Source organism: Gastrolobium bilobum, unplaced genomic scaffold (assembly GCF_033153095.1).
Source record: "Gastrolobium bilobum isolate Gb01-03AN ecotype WA unplaced genomic scaffold, APGP_CSIRO_Gbil_v1 utg2187, whole genome shotgun sequence".
Lineage (NCBI taxonomy): Eukaryota > Viridiplantae > Streptophyta > Magnoliopsida > Fabales > Fabaceae > Gastrolobium > Gastrolobium bilobum.
This window is the reverse complement of record NW_026896557.1, coordinates 157,489-170,543: the sequence shown is the minus strand read 5'-3', so window position 1 is coordinate 170,543 and position 13,055 is coordinate 157,489. Positions and strand designations below refer to the sequence as shown.

The 13,055-nt window shown below is 36.9% G+C and overlaps 1 protein-coding gene across 1 annotated transcript; it reads right to left on the bottom strand.

Annotated features, from left to right (window-relative positions):
• Positions 1 to 6,183: 6,183 nt before the first annotated feature.
• LOC133300533 (ABC transporter B family member 9-like) lies at positions 6,184 to 11,985 on the bottom strand. Its single transcript, XM_061500091.1, has 13 exons — positions 11,749 to 11,985; positions 11,578 to 11,632; positions 11,236 to 11,411; positions 10,446 to 10,667; positions 10,117 to 10,355; positions 9,495 to 10,020; positions 9,094 to 9,367; positions 8,820 to 8,928; positions 8,259 to 8,768; positions 7,798 to 8,026; positions 7,436 to 7,702; positions 6,946 to 7,209; positions 6,184 to 6,828 (listed from the first exon to the last, which is right to left on the bottom strand). Exons 1-13 carry the CDS (start codon positions 11,983 to 11,985, stop codon positions 6,184 to 6,186), a joined length of 3,753 nt encoding a protein of 1,250 aa, XP_061356075.1.
• Between the last annotated feature and the right edge of the window lie 1,070 nt (positions 11,986 to 13,055).

Here is a 13,055-nt window from a genome sequence, read left to right as displayed (position 1 = left end):
AGAGAGAGAAGAGAGGAATGTGAGGGGAAACCTAGAGATTGCAAATCTCAACCATTTTGAGTGATTCCAAAGCCTAAACTACTCCAAATCTTCTCCTCTTTCATAATCCTAGCTTAGTTTTGAGCGAGGAGCATTGTGGAGAGAGATATTGCCTCTCAAAAATTCGGCCCTTTGGAGAAATAGAGGTGTTTGAGAGCTTCAACCTCTATTGAAGCTTGAGGAGCTATTAATCCTTGGTTGTGCAACCATTGGTGGTAAGATTCTAACCCTTGAACCTCATGATTCCTTGAAATTGCATGAGTTAGGGTTTATGAATAGTGTTTTAGGGTTTTGATGAAATGTTGTTAAATTAGCTATGTTCTAGGAAGAATGGAACTTAGAGCATGTTGTGAAAAATGCTAGGAACGACGTTTAATCGGTGAAAATGAGCTTAGATAGCTAAATGAGCATATTTGGAAAATGGCAAGAATATGACACTTAGATATTGGATTTCTTGCAATTATGATCAATGGGTTGGCTTGGTTGATTGATGATTGGATCCTTGTGATGTCTAGGATTGAGACAATTGGACCAACCGTGAGTGATCAACCATTGGAGCAAGCTATGGATCTTGATTAGCTCCATTGGATAGGTAAGTTCATGCTTATGTTTGGTATGAATTGTATAGCTTGGTTGATAAGCTATGAGATGTTATTGGATGCAATATGTGTTAATTGCATTAAACCTTGTGTAGGTTTTGTTTGAGAAGTGGAGTATTGTAATTGACTGACTGTGGAACCTGTTGGTGGTGAACAAAGGTCGAACTGAAGCTTGAGGTAAGCCTTCGGACCTTGGGTGTAATTCCCTTGATTGTTCCACCAAGCCCTGAAAGGGTAGTGGTAATTATAGTGTATATAAATGCAATGAAATAGTGTAATGCTTTGTTATACGTATGTGTATGCATTTGGTGTGGCATAGGATGGTGTTTCCCTATGTGGTATGTTGCATGACGATGCGTAAATCATACTTGGTAGTTAGCTGGCCAGTAGGACTATTTGCATTTGAGTTTCCTTAGGACAACTTGAGAGCTCGAGAGATTTCTCCTGGAGATGTTATTGCACTTTGCATAGATATGTATTTACTGCATTATTATTGTTATTGCTATTACACTGATATGGAACTGTGGGGTGGAGAGATGCTCCAAGGACCCCTGGTTTACTGGATATATTCGTATATCCCACCCCGTGTTGTGGGGACCCCCTTTCAGGTAAGGATGCTGCAGGAGCCACCAGTGGCAAGTGGCCATATTTGGATTAGCATATGCATGAGGATCCTATATTTTGATATTATACATGTTTTGTAGCTCACATGTATAGGATTGTAATTCATAGACCATTGATAGATGTATGATTTGTATATTGGCATGGACTTAGCCTATGCTCATGCCTTTGGTCATCTCTTTTATTGATGGGAGCCAAGGGAATGATCATAGTGTTTTGTAAGCTAAGTTCCATGATTTGTAATTGATGAGTACTTTAAGTTTAATATATGTATGCTCATTAAGTATTAGATTGTTGACTGGAAACTAAATTAGGTACCTAGTGCTAAATTGGGAAATGTTGAGAAAACAAATACATCCTGTCCGTTTGACCAATTTTCACACCCAATGTGATGGAATTGGACTTTGATGTCTCTATGGAAGTTGTAGACATTTCTCTTAGCTTTCCATAGAGACCAAAATGGTGTAATTTGAGTGAGTATAGCTCAAGTTATGAGTGGAAAACCATAGGTAGGTTAAATGACCTTGTTTTGGGTCACCCAGCCCTGTGGATGGCGCCTGGGGCGCCAGATTCACGCTTGGGGCGCCAAATTACGAGATCAGACAGTAGCATCCACGCTTGGGGCGCCAGATCCATGCTTGGGGTGTCAACTTTCTGTTTTCCCACGCTCTGGGCGTGGATCTCACGCTGCGGGCGCGGGGGTTCTGGAGGTTTCGCACCCTTTTCTTAGAAAATGCATAACTTTGGCTACGGTGCTCCGATTTGAGCGTGGTTTAAACCCATGCATAGCTAATGAAAAATACTATAACATAGTGGAAGATGGAAATCATAAAAGAAGTTTAGAATTAATTTGATAATTAAAGTGATGAAGACTTTTAACGACGTATTGTTAAGTAGAATGGGAATATAATATCAAGTTTAGTCCCACTATTCCGTGAAGTATATATAGTTATGATCACGCACTTGGTTATTTAAATCCGGCTTGTTTAAGAAGGAAAAATTTATCCGGTTTTCTAATTGAACCAATGTGATTGTAACTGCGCTTAATGCCGTACGCAATGATAACAATCCGGTTCTAGAACGGGGTGTTACATATGTTAATACGCCGGTCCGAAATGAGGTGTTACAGACTGGTTTCTGGAAAATATAATAGCCCTAGCTTAATTAGTCAGTAAGTTATAGGCAATTAAGTAATTAAAATGACAGTAAGAGGTAAAAATGCGGGTAAACAAAGTTACCCAAAAAGTGAAAGTAAAGTTAGAAACATGACTAGAAAAATATTCTAGTCCATTGGGTAAAGTTTGGTAATGAATAGAGGTAACTAGATAGATAAATATTTACCCAGTTAAATTTCACTTAACATATGTAAGTGAAAAAATTTCAAAATTTTTACTATTCCTTCTTCTCCTTCGAAAAACGATCGACAGAGGAGAAAAAAATGAAAAAGGGATTTTGATGGAAAATCTTCCAAAATCATAGAGAATGCTAGAGACCTCCAAATCACTTCGTTCCAAAGCCAAACTTATGAGAAACTTCGAGAGGAACACATTGGTACCCATTTTTTCATGTGGGGTTCACTGTAGAGAGAATTCTTCCTCCTCTAAGATTTCAGATTTCATGGAAAATGGGGGTGGTGATGGAGCTTGAGGCCATGGGGGCTTGAAGTAAGCTTCCCCCTTCGTTCTAGGTAAGTTTATGTTAAGAAATCTTAGTTTTCTTTTTAGTTTTGAGAAAGATTGAATTTAGGTTTTCATTTTGAAAGTTTGGCTTGAATGAGCATGTTAGAGCTTGATTGAGGCTTAGCTCATGTGGAGAAAAGTGTTTAAATGGGGATTTTAACGGTGAAAATGTATTCAGAAAAATTAAAGATATCGTATTTTTGAATAGTGTCGTATACATGAATAATAACGTATATGTGAATTGTAACGTCCGGCCGCTTCAAGAATCAATGACTATCTCATATACTAACACGAGACTTTTCAGTGTGCTTTTTCCTCACTCGCACACTTTCTAGGAAAACTTCCCAGGAGTTCACTCATCCTAGAATTGCTCCAAGTCAAGCACGCTTAACTGTGGAGTTCTTTCGTTCCGGGCTACCAAAAAGTAGATGCATCTTGTTAGTATAGGTAGTACTAATTAATTCTTATAAGCTATCCCAAACTGTGCAGTCTCATACCTGCACAGTCTTTAGAATCCCTCTCTTTCGGGTGTCGATTCGATTCATTCATGCATGTAACCCCCCGCTGGAAGCTTGTCAGGAGCCGCTCCTTGTTCGTGCCTCTTTGCATCGGCGATCACTCCCCGCCCTCGTCAGCGCTCAGGATGTTACATGAATAGTACTGTAGAGATGAACAGTACCGTATATATGAATTGATGATGGATAACGATGTAAATGTGTTCATTGGTTATAATGTGAGACCAAGTGGACTTGTGGAGCAAGAGCATGGACATTAAGCAAGGCTCTTGATTACTTGAGATTGAGGTAAGTATCAAACAATGGTTTGATGTAAAACTTCTATGAAATGATATATGTTTAATTGCGGTAAATTCACCATAGATAGGTGTGTTGATCATTTGTTGAGCATTTTGTTGGCTTGTGGACCTTTGACTTGGAAGAGGCTAGAAAAAGAGCTATTCCAGGTAAGCTTTCGGTCCTTGGGGTTAATCTCCCGTTTGTTCCACCAAACTCCGAGGGAATGTGATAGTTTGATATGGTATGTTGAAAACGATTTGTTATATGTTGCATGTATATGTATGTATATTTGTGTGCCACACAAGACAGTGTTTCCTTATATGAGGCATAAGACGGTGTTTCCTTATGCATAGTATGAGACAGTGTTTCCTTATACGACATGTTGCAAGACAGTGTTTCCTTGCGTAATGCATACTTGTTATATTCTCTGGCCATTAGGATTACATTATTGCACACTGCATTGTCATACATATTCTGATGCATGCATGTATTTTTATACTGTGTTTATACCAAAAGTGAGCTTAGAGGTGGAGGAGCCCTCCAAGGGTCCCTAGCTTATTGAGGTAATTATATTATCTCACTTCGCGTTATGAGGATTACCATTTCAGGTACAGGAGCTGATGGTGCTGAGGCATAGCGTGGCAAGAAGCCATACGAGAGATATTATCTGACCTGATAGTCAGGATTAGCTTGTTATGCTGCTACGTATTTAACATGGTTTTATCTTGGATATGTATCTATATGCCATGTCATTATTTTGAGAGCATAGGAGATGTTTATGCCATGTTGATAGTTTATCTATTTTGTTAGTTATGTCTGTATATGTCTAGGTTACTTATTTGATTACATCTCTTTTGGTTGTTTGATGTAATCATGTAAGTAACTCTATGGATATTTTATTTTAAGATCTGTTATGATTCTGAGATAGCCTACGCCATGGATGGCTAGGTAATATGGTTTATGCTTGGATTATATTAAACTGTCATTCAGGTTGAAATTTTCATGGTGGGAATTATCCTCAGTGGTCCAAAATAAAGAGGAAATATTATTCGTTTTATTTTGGTCATGGAAGTGAAAAGGTTTGCAATACATAAGGAAAAAGAGAAAATTTATTCAGTTAGCTTTCGCATTAATTAAGTTGAGCATGTTGCGCTTACGATCATATGAATGTTAATTAACCGGCTGCAGACGAGGCGTTACAACCTACGTCACACAATACAATAAGTCGCTAACAATTTTCTAGGTCACTAACAATTTTCTATTTACTAACAATTTTCTAAGTCACTAACAATGTCCTAGGTCACTAGTATAAGATATCTATTGTTGTAATTAAATAATATAGAAAGTAGATATTAAGACATACTTGACTGGCAGAGCTTCGCTGCACAAAAAACTCAAGGAGAAATCTAGAGAAAAGTCTTAGAGAGATGGTGTGAAATGGAAAAAGTGAAAAAAAAGAGTTTATACAGGCCAGCCAGGTCTCGCCTTTTTCGAGCGAGTTTCACAAGGGAGTCTCGCCTTATTTGGGCAAGAGTGGTTTCGCCTTATTTGGGCGAGACTGAGTATAATAAATACGTAAATAAGTTAGAAAATGCTATGTTTTTATAAATTTTTATTAAAATAATAATATTTTAATTTTTTTCCCTAGTTTACACTCATTTAAAACTCAAGGGTTAATTCACACAATGGATGTAGTCCAACGGTTTCTAAAATTTTAAACATAAATTAACAAAGATAAATACCTACACAATTTACACACACACACCCCTTTCATGCCTAAGTGCTTTCTATGCTTGAATCACGTAACATGCCAACCGTGAGTGAAACTTATAAATCAGTTCTCATCTATTAAGTTCGAAAAATAGACAAACTTATTGTTTAGATGAAACATCGTCCGATCTGACAGGCATGTGAATCAGATCAAACCTACCTTCTATGTTCCTAATCTAAAGTCTTTACAATTATCAAACTCCTTTGGCACAGGTGATAAGGAGTCTGAGCCCCTGAGGTCTCGAGTTCGAATCCTTGAAACGAAAAAAAAGAATTTGGAAGAGCTGCTCCCGAAAAGGTTCGACAGTGCTCGATAGGAATTAGTCTTCGGTTACTGCTAGAAGATACTCTTGAGATTACTAAAAAAAATAAAAAAGTCTTTACAACTAGAGGAATGAGCATCTGATGAAAAAGCCAAATAACAATAATATGTAATAAAATAATGGAACATCATTAGTTTTTTTGAAACAAATGTTATTTAATTAATGTATCAATAATGTTTCAATACTTCACTAATTTTGTAAACTCAAGTTGCGTATATATATACTAGGTTTACAAAAGAATCTTTCATAAAAGAATAATAAGAAGTTAGCCCAAGCGTTAGAAGGTGTTCAACCACTTTGCATAGTTTGACCTTTCATTCCTCCTTAGGAGGCAACAACATTTTATTTTTTTTCCTTCCTATGTTGCACTCATATGGAGTGCTACCAATGAAGCATAATTTCCACCATCAAGCTTCATCAACTCATCATGTCTTCCCTTCTCAGCAATGGATCCATTTTTCACCACTGCTATGATGTCAGCATTTTTAATTGTTGCAAGACGGTGAGCTACCACAATGGTAGTTCTGTTCTTACTCACTCTGTCTAGAGCCTCTTGAACTATACGCTCTGACTCTGCATCAAGTGCACTTGTTGCCTCATCAAGCAAAAGGATTTTGGGGTTTTTGAGCATGGCTCTTGCAATGGCAATACGTTGCTTTTGTCCTCCTGATAATTGTGTGCCTCTTTCTCCAACTGGGGTGTCATAACCATTTGGTAGAGAACTTATGAACTTGTGTGCATTGGCTGCTTGTGCTGCTGTAGTTATGTCATCCTCGGTAGCACCTCCTTCTTTGCCATAAGCTATGTTGGCACGAATGCTTTCATTGAAAAGAATAGGCTCTTGACCAACCAAACCCATTTGCTGCCTCAACCAGCTTAGTTTGAACTTTCTGATATCCACTCCATCTATAAATACACGTCCAGAATCAGGGTCATAAAATCTCTCCAAGAGGCTGATAACTGTTGATTTTCCACTGCCACTTTCTCCAACCAAGGCAACAGTCTACATAGACACACACACATATATATATAAACATTGTAATTACATCACATAATTCTCAAATAAGTTGGTTTGTAGAACCCAAAAGCTTAATTGTTAGAATACTAATGTAATATTTACCTTTCCAGCTGGGATGCTTAGACACATGTCTTCGAAAATTTGAATATTACGCCTTGTTGGGTACTTAAAGTTGACCTTTTCAAGTTCAATTTCACCTTTCATGGTTTCTAGTGTCAAGCCTTCATCGCTGCTCGAGTCAATACTAGGTTTGCTGTCGAGAATTTGGAATATTGAAGCTGCAGAATCTTTGGCCTTGTTAGTATCTGGTGCCAAGGCACTAGATTGGGAAACACCAACAGCTGTTATTGTTAAAGCAAAGAAAACCTGCAATAAAACAATAAGTGTTACTAAAATATAATATAAAATTATTAACATCACAATCATCTAATAACTTAAGCTTTTAAATTTAATTAGTTATTTACCTTATATTAGAGCATCTATAACCATTAACATGAACTTCACTTAACAACTTAAGCTTTTGGATTGAATTTAAGAACCAGTTCATAAGAAAGATAAAAAAAAGGTGGGCATTCCAAAGTGATATATGTACCTTGAAAACCTCTCCGAAAGTTGCTCTCCCGTGTTGCACAAGAATTGCTCCTATGTAGAAACAGAAAGCATTTGTGCAGTACAGAGCAAAGAAAGAGAAACCTAATCCTATACCACTGACAACCCCCAACCTAACACCTTGTTTTTCTGGCCCTAAACATTTCTGCTGGTACATATTCATCACCTTTGGTTCAGCACAAAATGATGCAACGGTTCTAATGCTGCCAACAGCATCATTAGCCACCTGACTTGCCTCTTCATACTTCGACTATAAAATACAAATGATTCTTGTTATATCCACAATATATAAATATAAGAGTACTTTCTATTGTTGAAACCCACAAAACTGAATTTAAGGCTAACCTTTGCATCGGCACTGAATCCTTTTAGAAACTTGGTCTGAAGGTATCCTTGCATGAGCAACAAGGGTGACACAGCCAGAATTACCAAAGCGAGAATCCAATTAGCTGAGAATGCCATAACTACACCTGCTGTGACTGTTGCTATGTTTTGTACAATGAGGGCCAAGGTGTCACCAACAAGAGTTCTCACTGTTGAAGCATCAGTAGCTAACCTTGAACTAACCGCACCACTACAAGGCAATCCATTCATTTCTTTGAGTTAGATGGATGAGCTAAAGGAATTATTAACATGTGGCAATGAATGTGTCTTTATTTTCTCTTCCATTATTGGAAGAAAGTATCACCACATTTGCATACCTTGAATTTTCAGGATGAGTTAAAAGGAATTATTAACATTTGACAATGAATGTGTCTCTATTTTCTCTTTCATTATTGGAAGTAAGTATCATCACATTAACATACCTTGAATTTTCAGGATGATCGAACCAGCTGATTTCTTGGTGCACAACCTTTTGAAATGTCATTGAACGAATTCTTTCTATAAGTTTTCCACCAGCAATCCCAAAGAAGTAGTTCTGCACTGGTATAGCCACCAGAGTAATAAAACCCAAACCAAGAAATAGAAGTGCCCAAAACTCAGATTCTTTCTTAAGCTTATCTGGAGGTTTATAGAACGTATTGATAACTGATGAAAGCAAGAGGCCAAATACAGGGAGAACAACACCATGAACTGCTGCAGCAATGGATCCAAGTATTAAGACAGGAACCTCAGGCTTATTCAACTGTGCCAAACGTTTAATAGAAACATTTTGGCGTTTCACATTATCAACTTCACTACTTTCAAGATCATTGGCATCTTCTTTTCCAGACTCATTTACAGGAATTTGATGAGGAAGAGAAAAGGCAAGTAGTGACAGAGATTGTCTACTGCCTGATGAACCTCGGCTCATTGATCTGTTCATTGATGTTTTCCTGGTTGAAGATTTAACCGTGAGACTATCTAAATTAAAACTGTTTTTTGACTTATCTGCATTAGAATTACGGCTTCCTTCTGCTTCCTTAGCTCCTTCTTGTAGACGAATAAGCTGAGAATAAGCACCATCACGATCCTTTATTAACTCATCATGAGCTCCTACATACATATATACAGGAATAATATCAAAACTATGATTTCATATATAGATAGCTGTACGTACTAAACATGGTAATCATACACACACATATATATATATATATATATGTATATCAAAGCTGTGGTTGATGAAGAGAATTGAAACAGTTGGTTCAATTTTATAACCTTTTTCCACAATTTTCCCTTGATGAACCACAGCTATGGTGTCAGCATTTCTAATAGTTGTCAAACGATGAGCAACAATTACAGTAGTCCTGTTTGACATAACTTTATCTAATGCTTCTTGAACAATACGTTCAGACTCAGCATCCAATGCACTAGTTGCTTCATCAAGAAGGAGGATTCTTGGATTCTTCAAAATTGCCCTTGCAATAGCAATTCTTTGCTTTTGGCCACCAGAAAGTTGAGTCCCATGCCCTCCTACCATAGTGTCAAGGCCCTGCAAACAGAATGATACAATTTTTTTTTTAGCTTCAGAATAAAAGAATGAAACCTAAAACTGGGATCACTTGTGTAAGATAAGAGTGTTTATATTTATATCCTGAGTAAAAGAGTTTGTTATATACATGAGGCAGTTTATCAATGAACTTTTTGGCATTGGCAAGCGTTATTGCTGTTGTTATCTCCTCATCTGTTGCACCTTCTTTACCATATGCTATGTTCTCTTTGATACTGGCTGTAAACAGGACAGGTTCTTGACCAACAAGCCCAATCTGTTCTCTTATCCATCTAACTTGAAATTTTTTCAAGTTCACACCATCTATAAGTACTTCTCCAGAATCAGGATCATAGAATCTTTCCAATAAACTGATTATAGTTGACTTCCCACTGCCACTTTGACCCACTAAAGCAGCAGTTGTGCCATTTGGAATATAGAATGAGAATCCAGCAAAGATCTGCACATCTGGCCTAGCAGGGTATCTGAAGCAAACATCCTTGAGTTCAATATCTCCCTTCAAGTCTTCCAAGACAACACCACTGGTGTCATAAGCATCAATCTCTGGTTTTCTTTTAATTGTCTCTAACATCTTATATGCTGCTGCTTGGCCTGATGCAAATGCATTCAGGCATGGGGTTGTCTGACCGAGTGACCTAGTTTAACATTATGCCAATCAAAGCATGATGAGTATCAATTATCAAACATAAACAAGGCTCTACAGACTAAAAGAAAAACCATGTCTCACTTACATTCCGCCAGTATTAATTGAAATGATTATATTGAAGACGTTTCCACCATTGTATCCTTTCTCAATGATCATTTTGGCACCATACCACATGGCAAGTGCATAGGTGCTAAAGACAATCAGCAAAAGTACTCCCATTCCTAACCCTGAGGTCAACCCTTGTTTAACCGTTGTGGTATAAGCAATTCTCAACTTGTTTTGATAACTATCTATTGCTTTTTTCTCACCAGTAAAAGAAGCAACCTGGTTAAACATCAGGAAGAAGTCAAGAACAAGAGTTAAATATAAAAGCTACGCATGCTAAGTTATCCATAGTTGATTTGTGTGTCTTACTGTTCTAATGGCTGAAGTTGTTTGTTCTACAACATTTCCGGCTTCTGCATAAGCAGTTTGTCCACGGCTTGACATTTTCGCCATCATCATGGCCATAACTCCACCAACAATAACAATTGCAGGAATACATGCAAGCAAAACTAGACATAGTTCCCATCCTTTTGTAAAGGCAATCACGAAGCCACCAACAAAGGCGGAAACAAGCTGTAGAAACTTCCCAACCTGCCATTAACTAACTTCTAGTCAGTTCTCTTCCTTCTTCTTCTTTTATTTATTTATTGGTAAAAATCCTTGTCAACTTCTGTTTAAATCAGAGAGACCTACTTAATACTGAGATCATGTACGTTATAAAGAACCAATTCAACCCAAAAGCTTAAGCTATTGGGCGAGGTTACATTAATAATTTTATATATCTCAACATGTCCCCTTATACGAGAGTCCACTGGGCTTGAAGGATGGACAATGTACAGGCCCACCTACTTGTGGGAAGAAAGAAATTCCACTAGATACCATGTAAAGAACCACCTCAACCCAAAACCTTAAGGTGTTGGGTGACGACATAATGCACGGGCCTAATTTTTGGTTTACCTTTTTATGCTTTTATTTAATTCTACTAGAAAGTGGGGGCGGTGAGAATCGAACTCATGTCCTTATGGTCACTGAAGCTCTAATACCATGCAAAGAATGTAAAGAACCAATTCAACTCAAAAACTTAAGTTATTGGGTGAAGTTACATTAATGATTTTATATAACTCAACATATGTACCGTGTATAATAGAAAGGAGCATACCTTTTCTCCCATGGCATCTTGAATGAGAATGGTGTCACCAGACATTCTTCCAATGACCTCACCAGTTGTTGTTTCAGTGTCAAAGTAGGCAATGTCCTGCTTTAATATAGTTTTCAAGTACAAGCCACGGATCCTCGCAGCTTGTCTTTCTCCTGTCACCATCCAACATGATACCTCTGCACCATTCAACAAAATCACCATCATATATATCACATTAATGCTGCATGCAATTATATATATATCTTGAAAGACTCAACTCAAATAAACAAATAAATATGCAGAAAACTGGGGGGGGGGGGGGGGGGGGGGGAACAAAAAAAGAAAGAAGAAGCAATATCTTACGTAGAAATGAGGCTATTCCAGAGCCAATAGCCAGGTAAACAAATAATAATGAAACCTGAAATTTGAAGTGCCAGTGAGACAAACATATAAGATCGTTTGCAAACAAAACCTTTGTTAATGGAAAAGTAAATATTCATTGTCAAGGCCAAATGGGTGGATTTGATTATATACCTTAGCAACTTCCTTTACAATGTGTGATGGATCGGTGGTGCCAAAGGTGTTGATAAGCTTCCCAAAAATGAGAGTCATGAGAGGCTGAGAAAACCCATTAGCCACGGCACAGATCGTGCCAATGATCATCAAAGTCACATCAAGACGATCTGCAAAAGAGAAAAGCTTGTAAAATGGGACTTTTTCCACGACTTTGGGCTTGCGTGCTTCTTCTTGTGCATCTGTTTTTTCAGCCATGGTGAAGAGGTTAGGAGCACAATGCACCTAACCTTTCACGTAGGAAAAAAAAAAACAAGACAAGAAAAAGAGAAGACAAGAGTCAGGTGTGAATAAATTAAAAAAAAAAAACAAAAAAAAAAACAAAGAGTCAGGTGCGAATTCAGATCCTATTTAAATGCATGGTTACGCACTTGTAATTGTAAGGGAGTAACTTACGCGTTTGATTTTTGTTATTTTGAAAATTATTTTGTAGGATAGTTTTTAAAAATTCATTTTCAGAGTATAAAAAGAAAAAAAAAATCTGTTTTGTAAATTTATTTTGAAAATAATTTTAAAAGTTAAAAAATAAAAATAAAAATAAAAAAATTTGATAATTTTTTTCTAAATATATGTTTTTAGAGTAAAAAATAAAAAACTTGTTTGATTGGTAAAAATTTTCTTCTTAAATTCAATTAATGATTTCCTTTTAAAAATTTTTAAGAATAACATATTTTTTTATGAATATCTTCTTTATAACATATATCTTCTTTATAACATATATTCATTGGCAAGTGAAGGACAGCAAAACGTGCTCGACTTGACAGACCAATCCATCCTGTTTGGTCCAAGTTTTATAACCTGCCTAACCCGATCTGACAAAGTGAGCCAAGTTTTTCAATCCATTTTCAAAAGTAAGGGAAGGCAGCTTAGCTCCACCTCTATAGTTTTTGAAAGTTGTCTATTAATTTGTTAGATAACAGCGAGTCACGTTGCATAGGGTTGGAAAAGTTTGGGTACTGAAAAAGTTATGGGTTTTATGTTTGTTAAGTTACATGATGTAACATAACTTTCTTACACACATAATTTTACGTGGGTCTCGTCCTTTGATTTTTCTCTCTCATTTCTTCTCTCTTCTCTCTCTTCTCAATTATGTGTGTAGGAAAGTTATATTACATCATGTAACATAACAAATATAAAACTCAAGTTATTCCATGTTTCATTATCAAACTCTAGTATTGTGGGTTTCACTAATAATTACAAGTTTGTCATTAATGAAAACAGTTCCCCGTGTTCAGTTCTTCATATTTTCCTTATTTCCAGAATTGAAA

Excerpts from the sequence above, each read along its gene's own strand:
- LOC133300533 (XM_061500091.1), bottom strand. The coding sequence starts at position 11,985 with ATGGCTGAAAAAACAGATGCACAAGAAGAAGCACGCAAGCCCAAAGTC. Across the intron at positions 10,668-11,235 it reads AAGATGCCATGGGAGAAAAG|GTTGGGAAGTTTCTACAGCT; the intron begins GTATGCTCCTTT and ends AGTTAATGGCAG. Across the intron at positions 8,027-8,258 it reads GATCATCCTGAAAATTCAAG|TGGTGCGGTTAGTTCAAGGT; the intron begins GTATGTTAATGT and ends ATTGCCTTGTAG.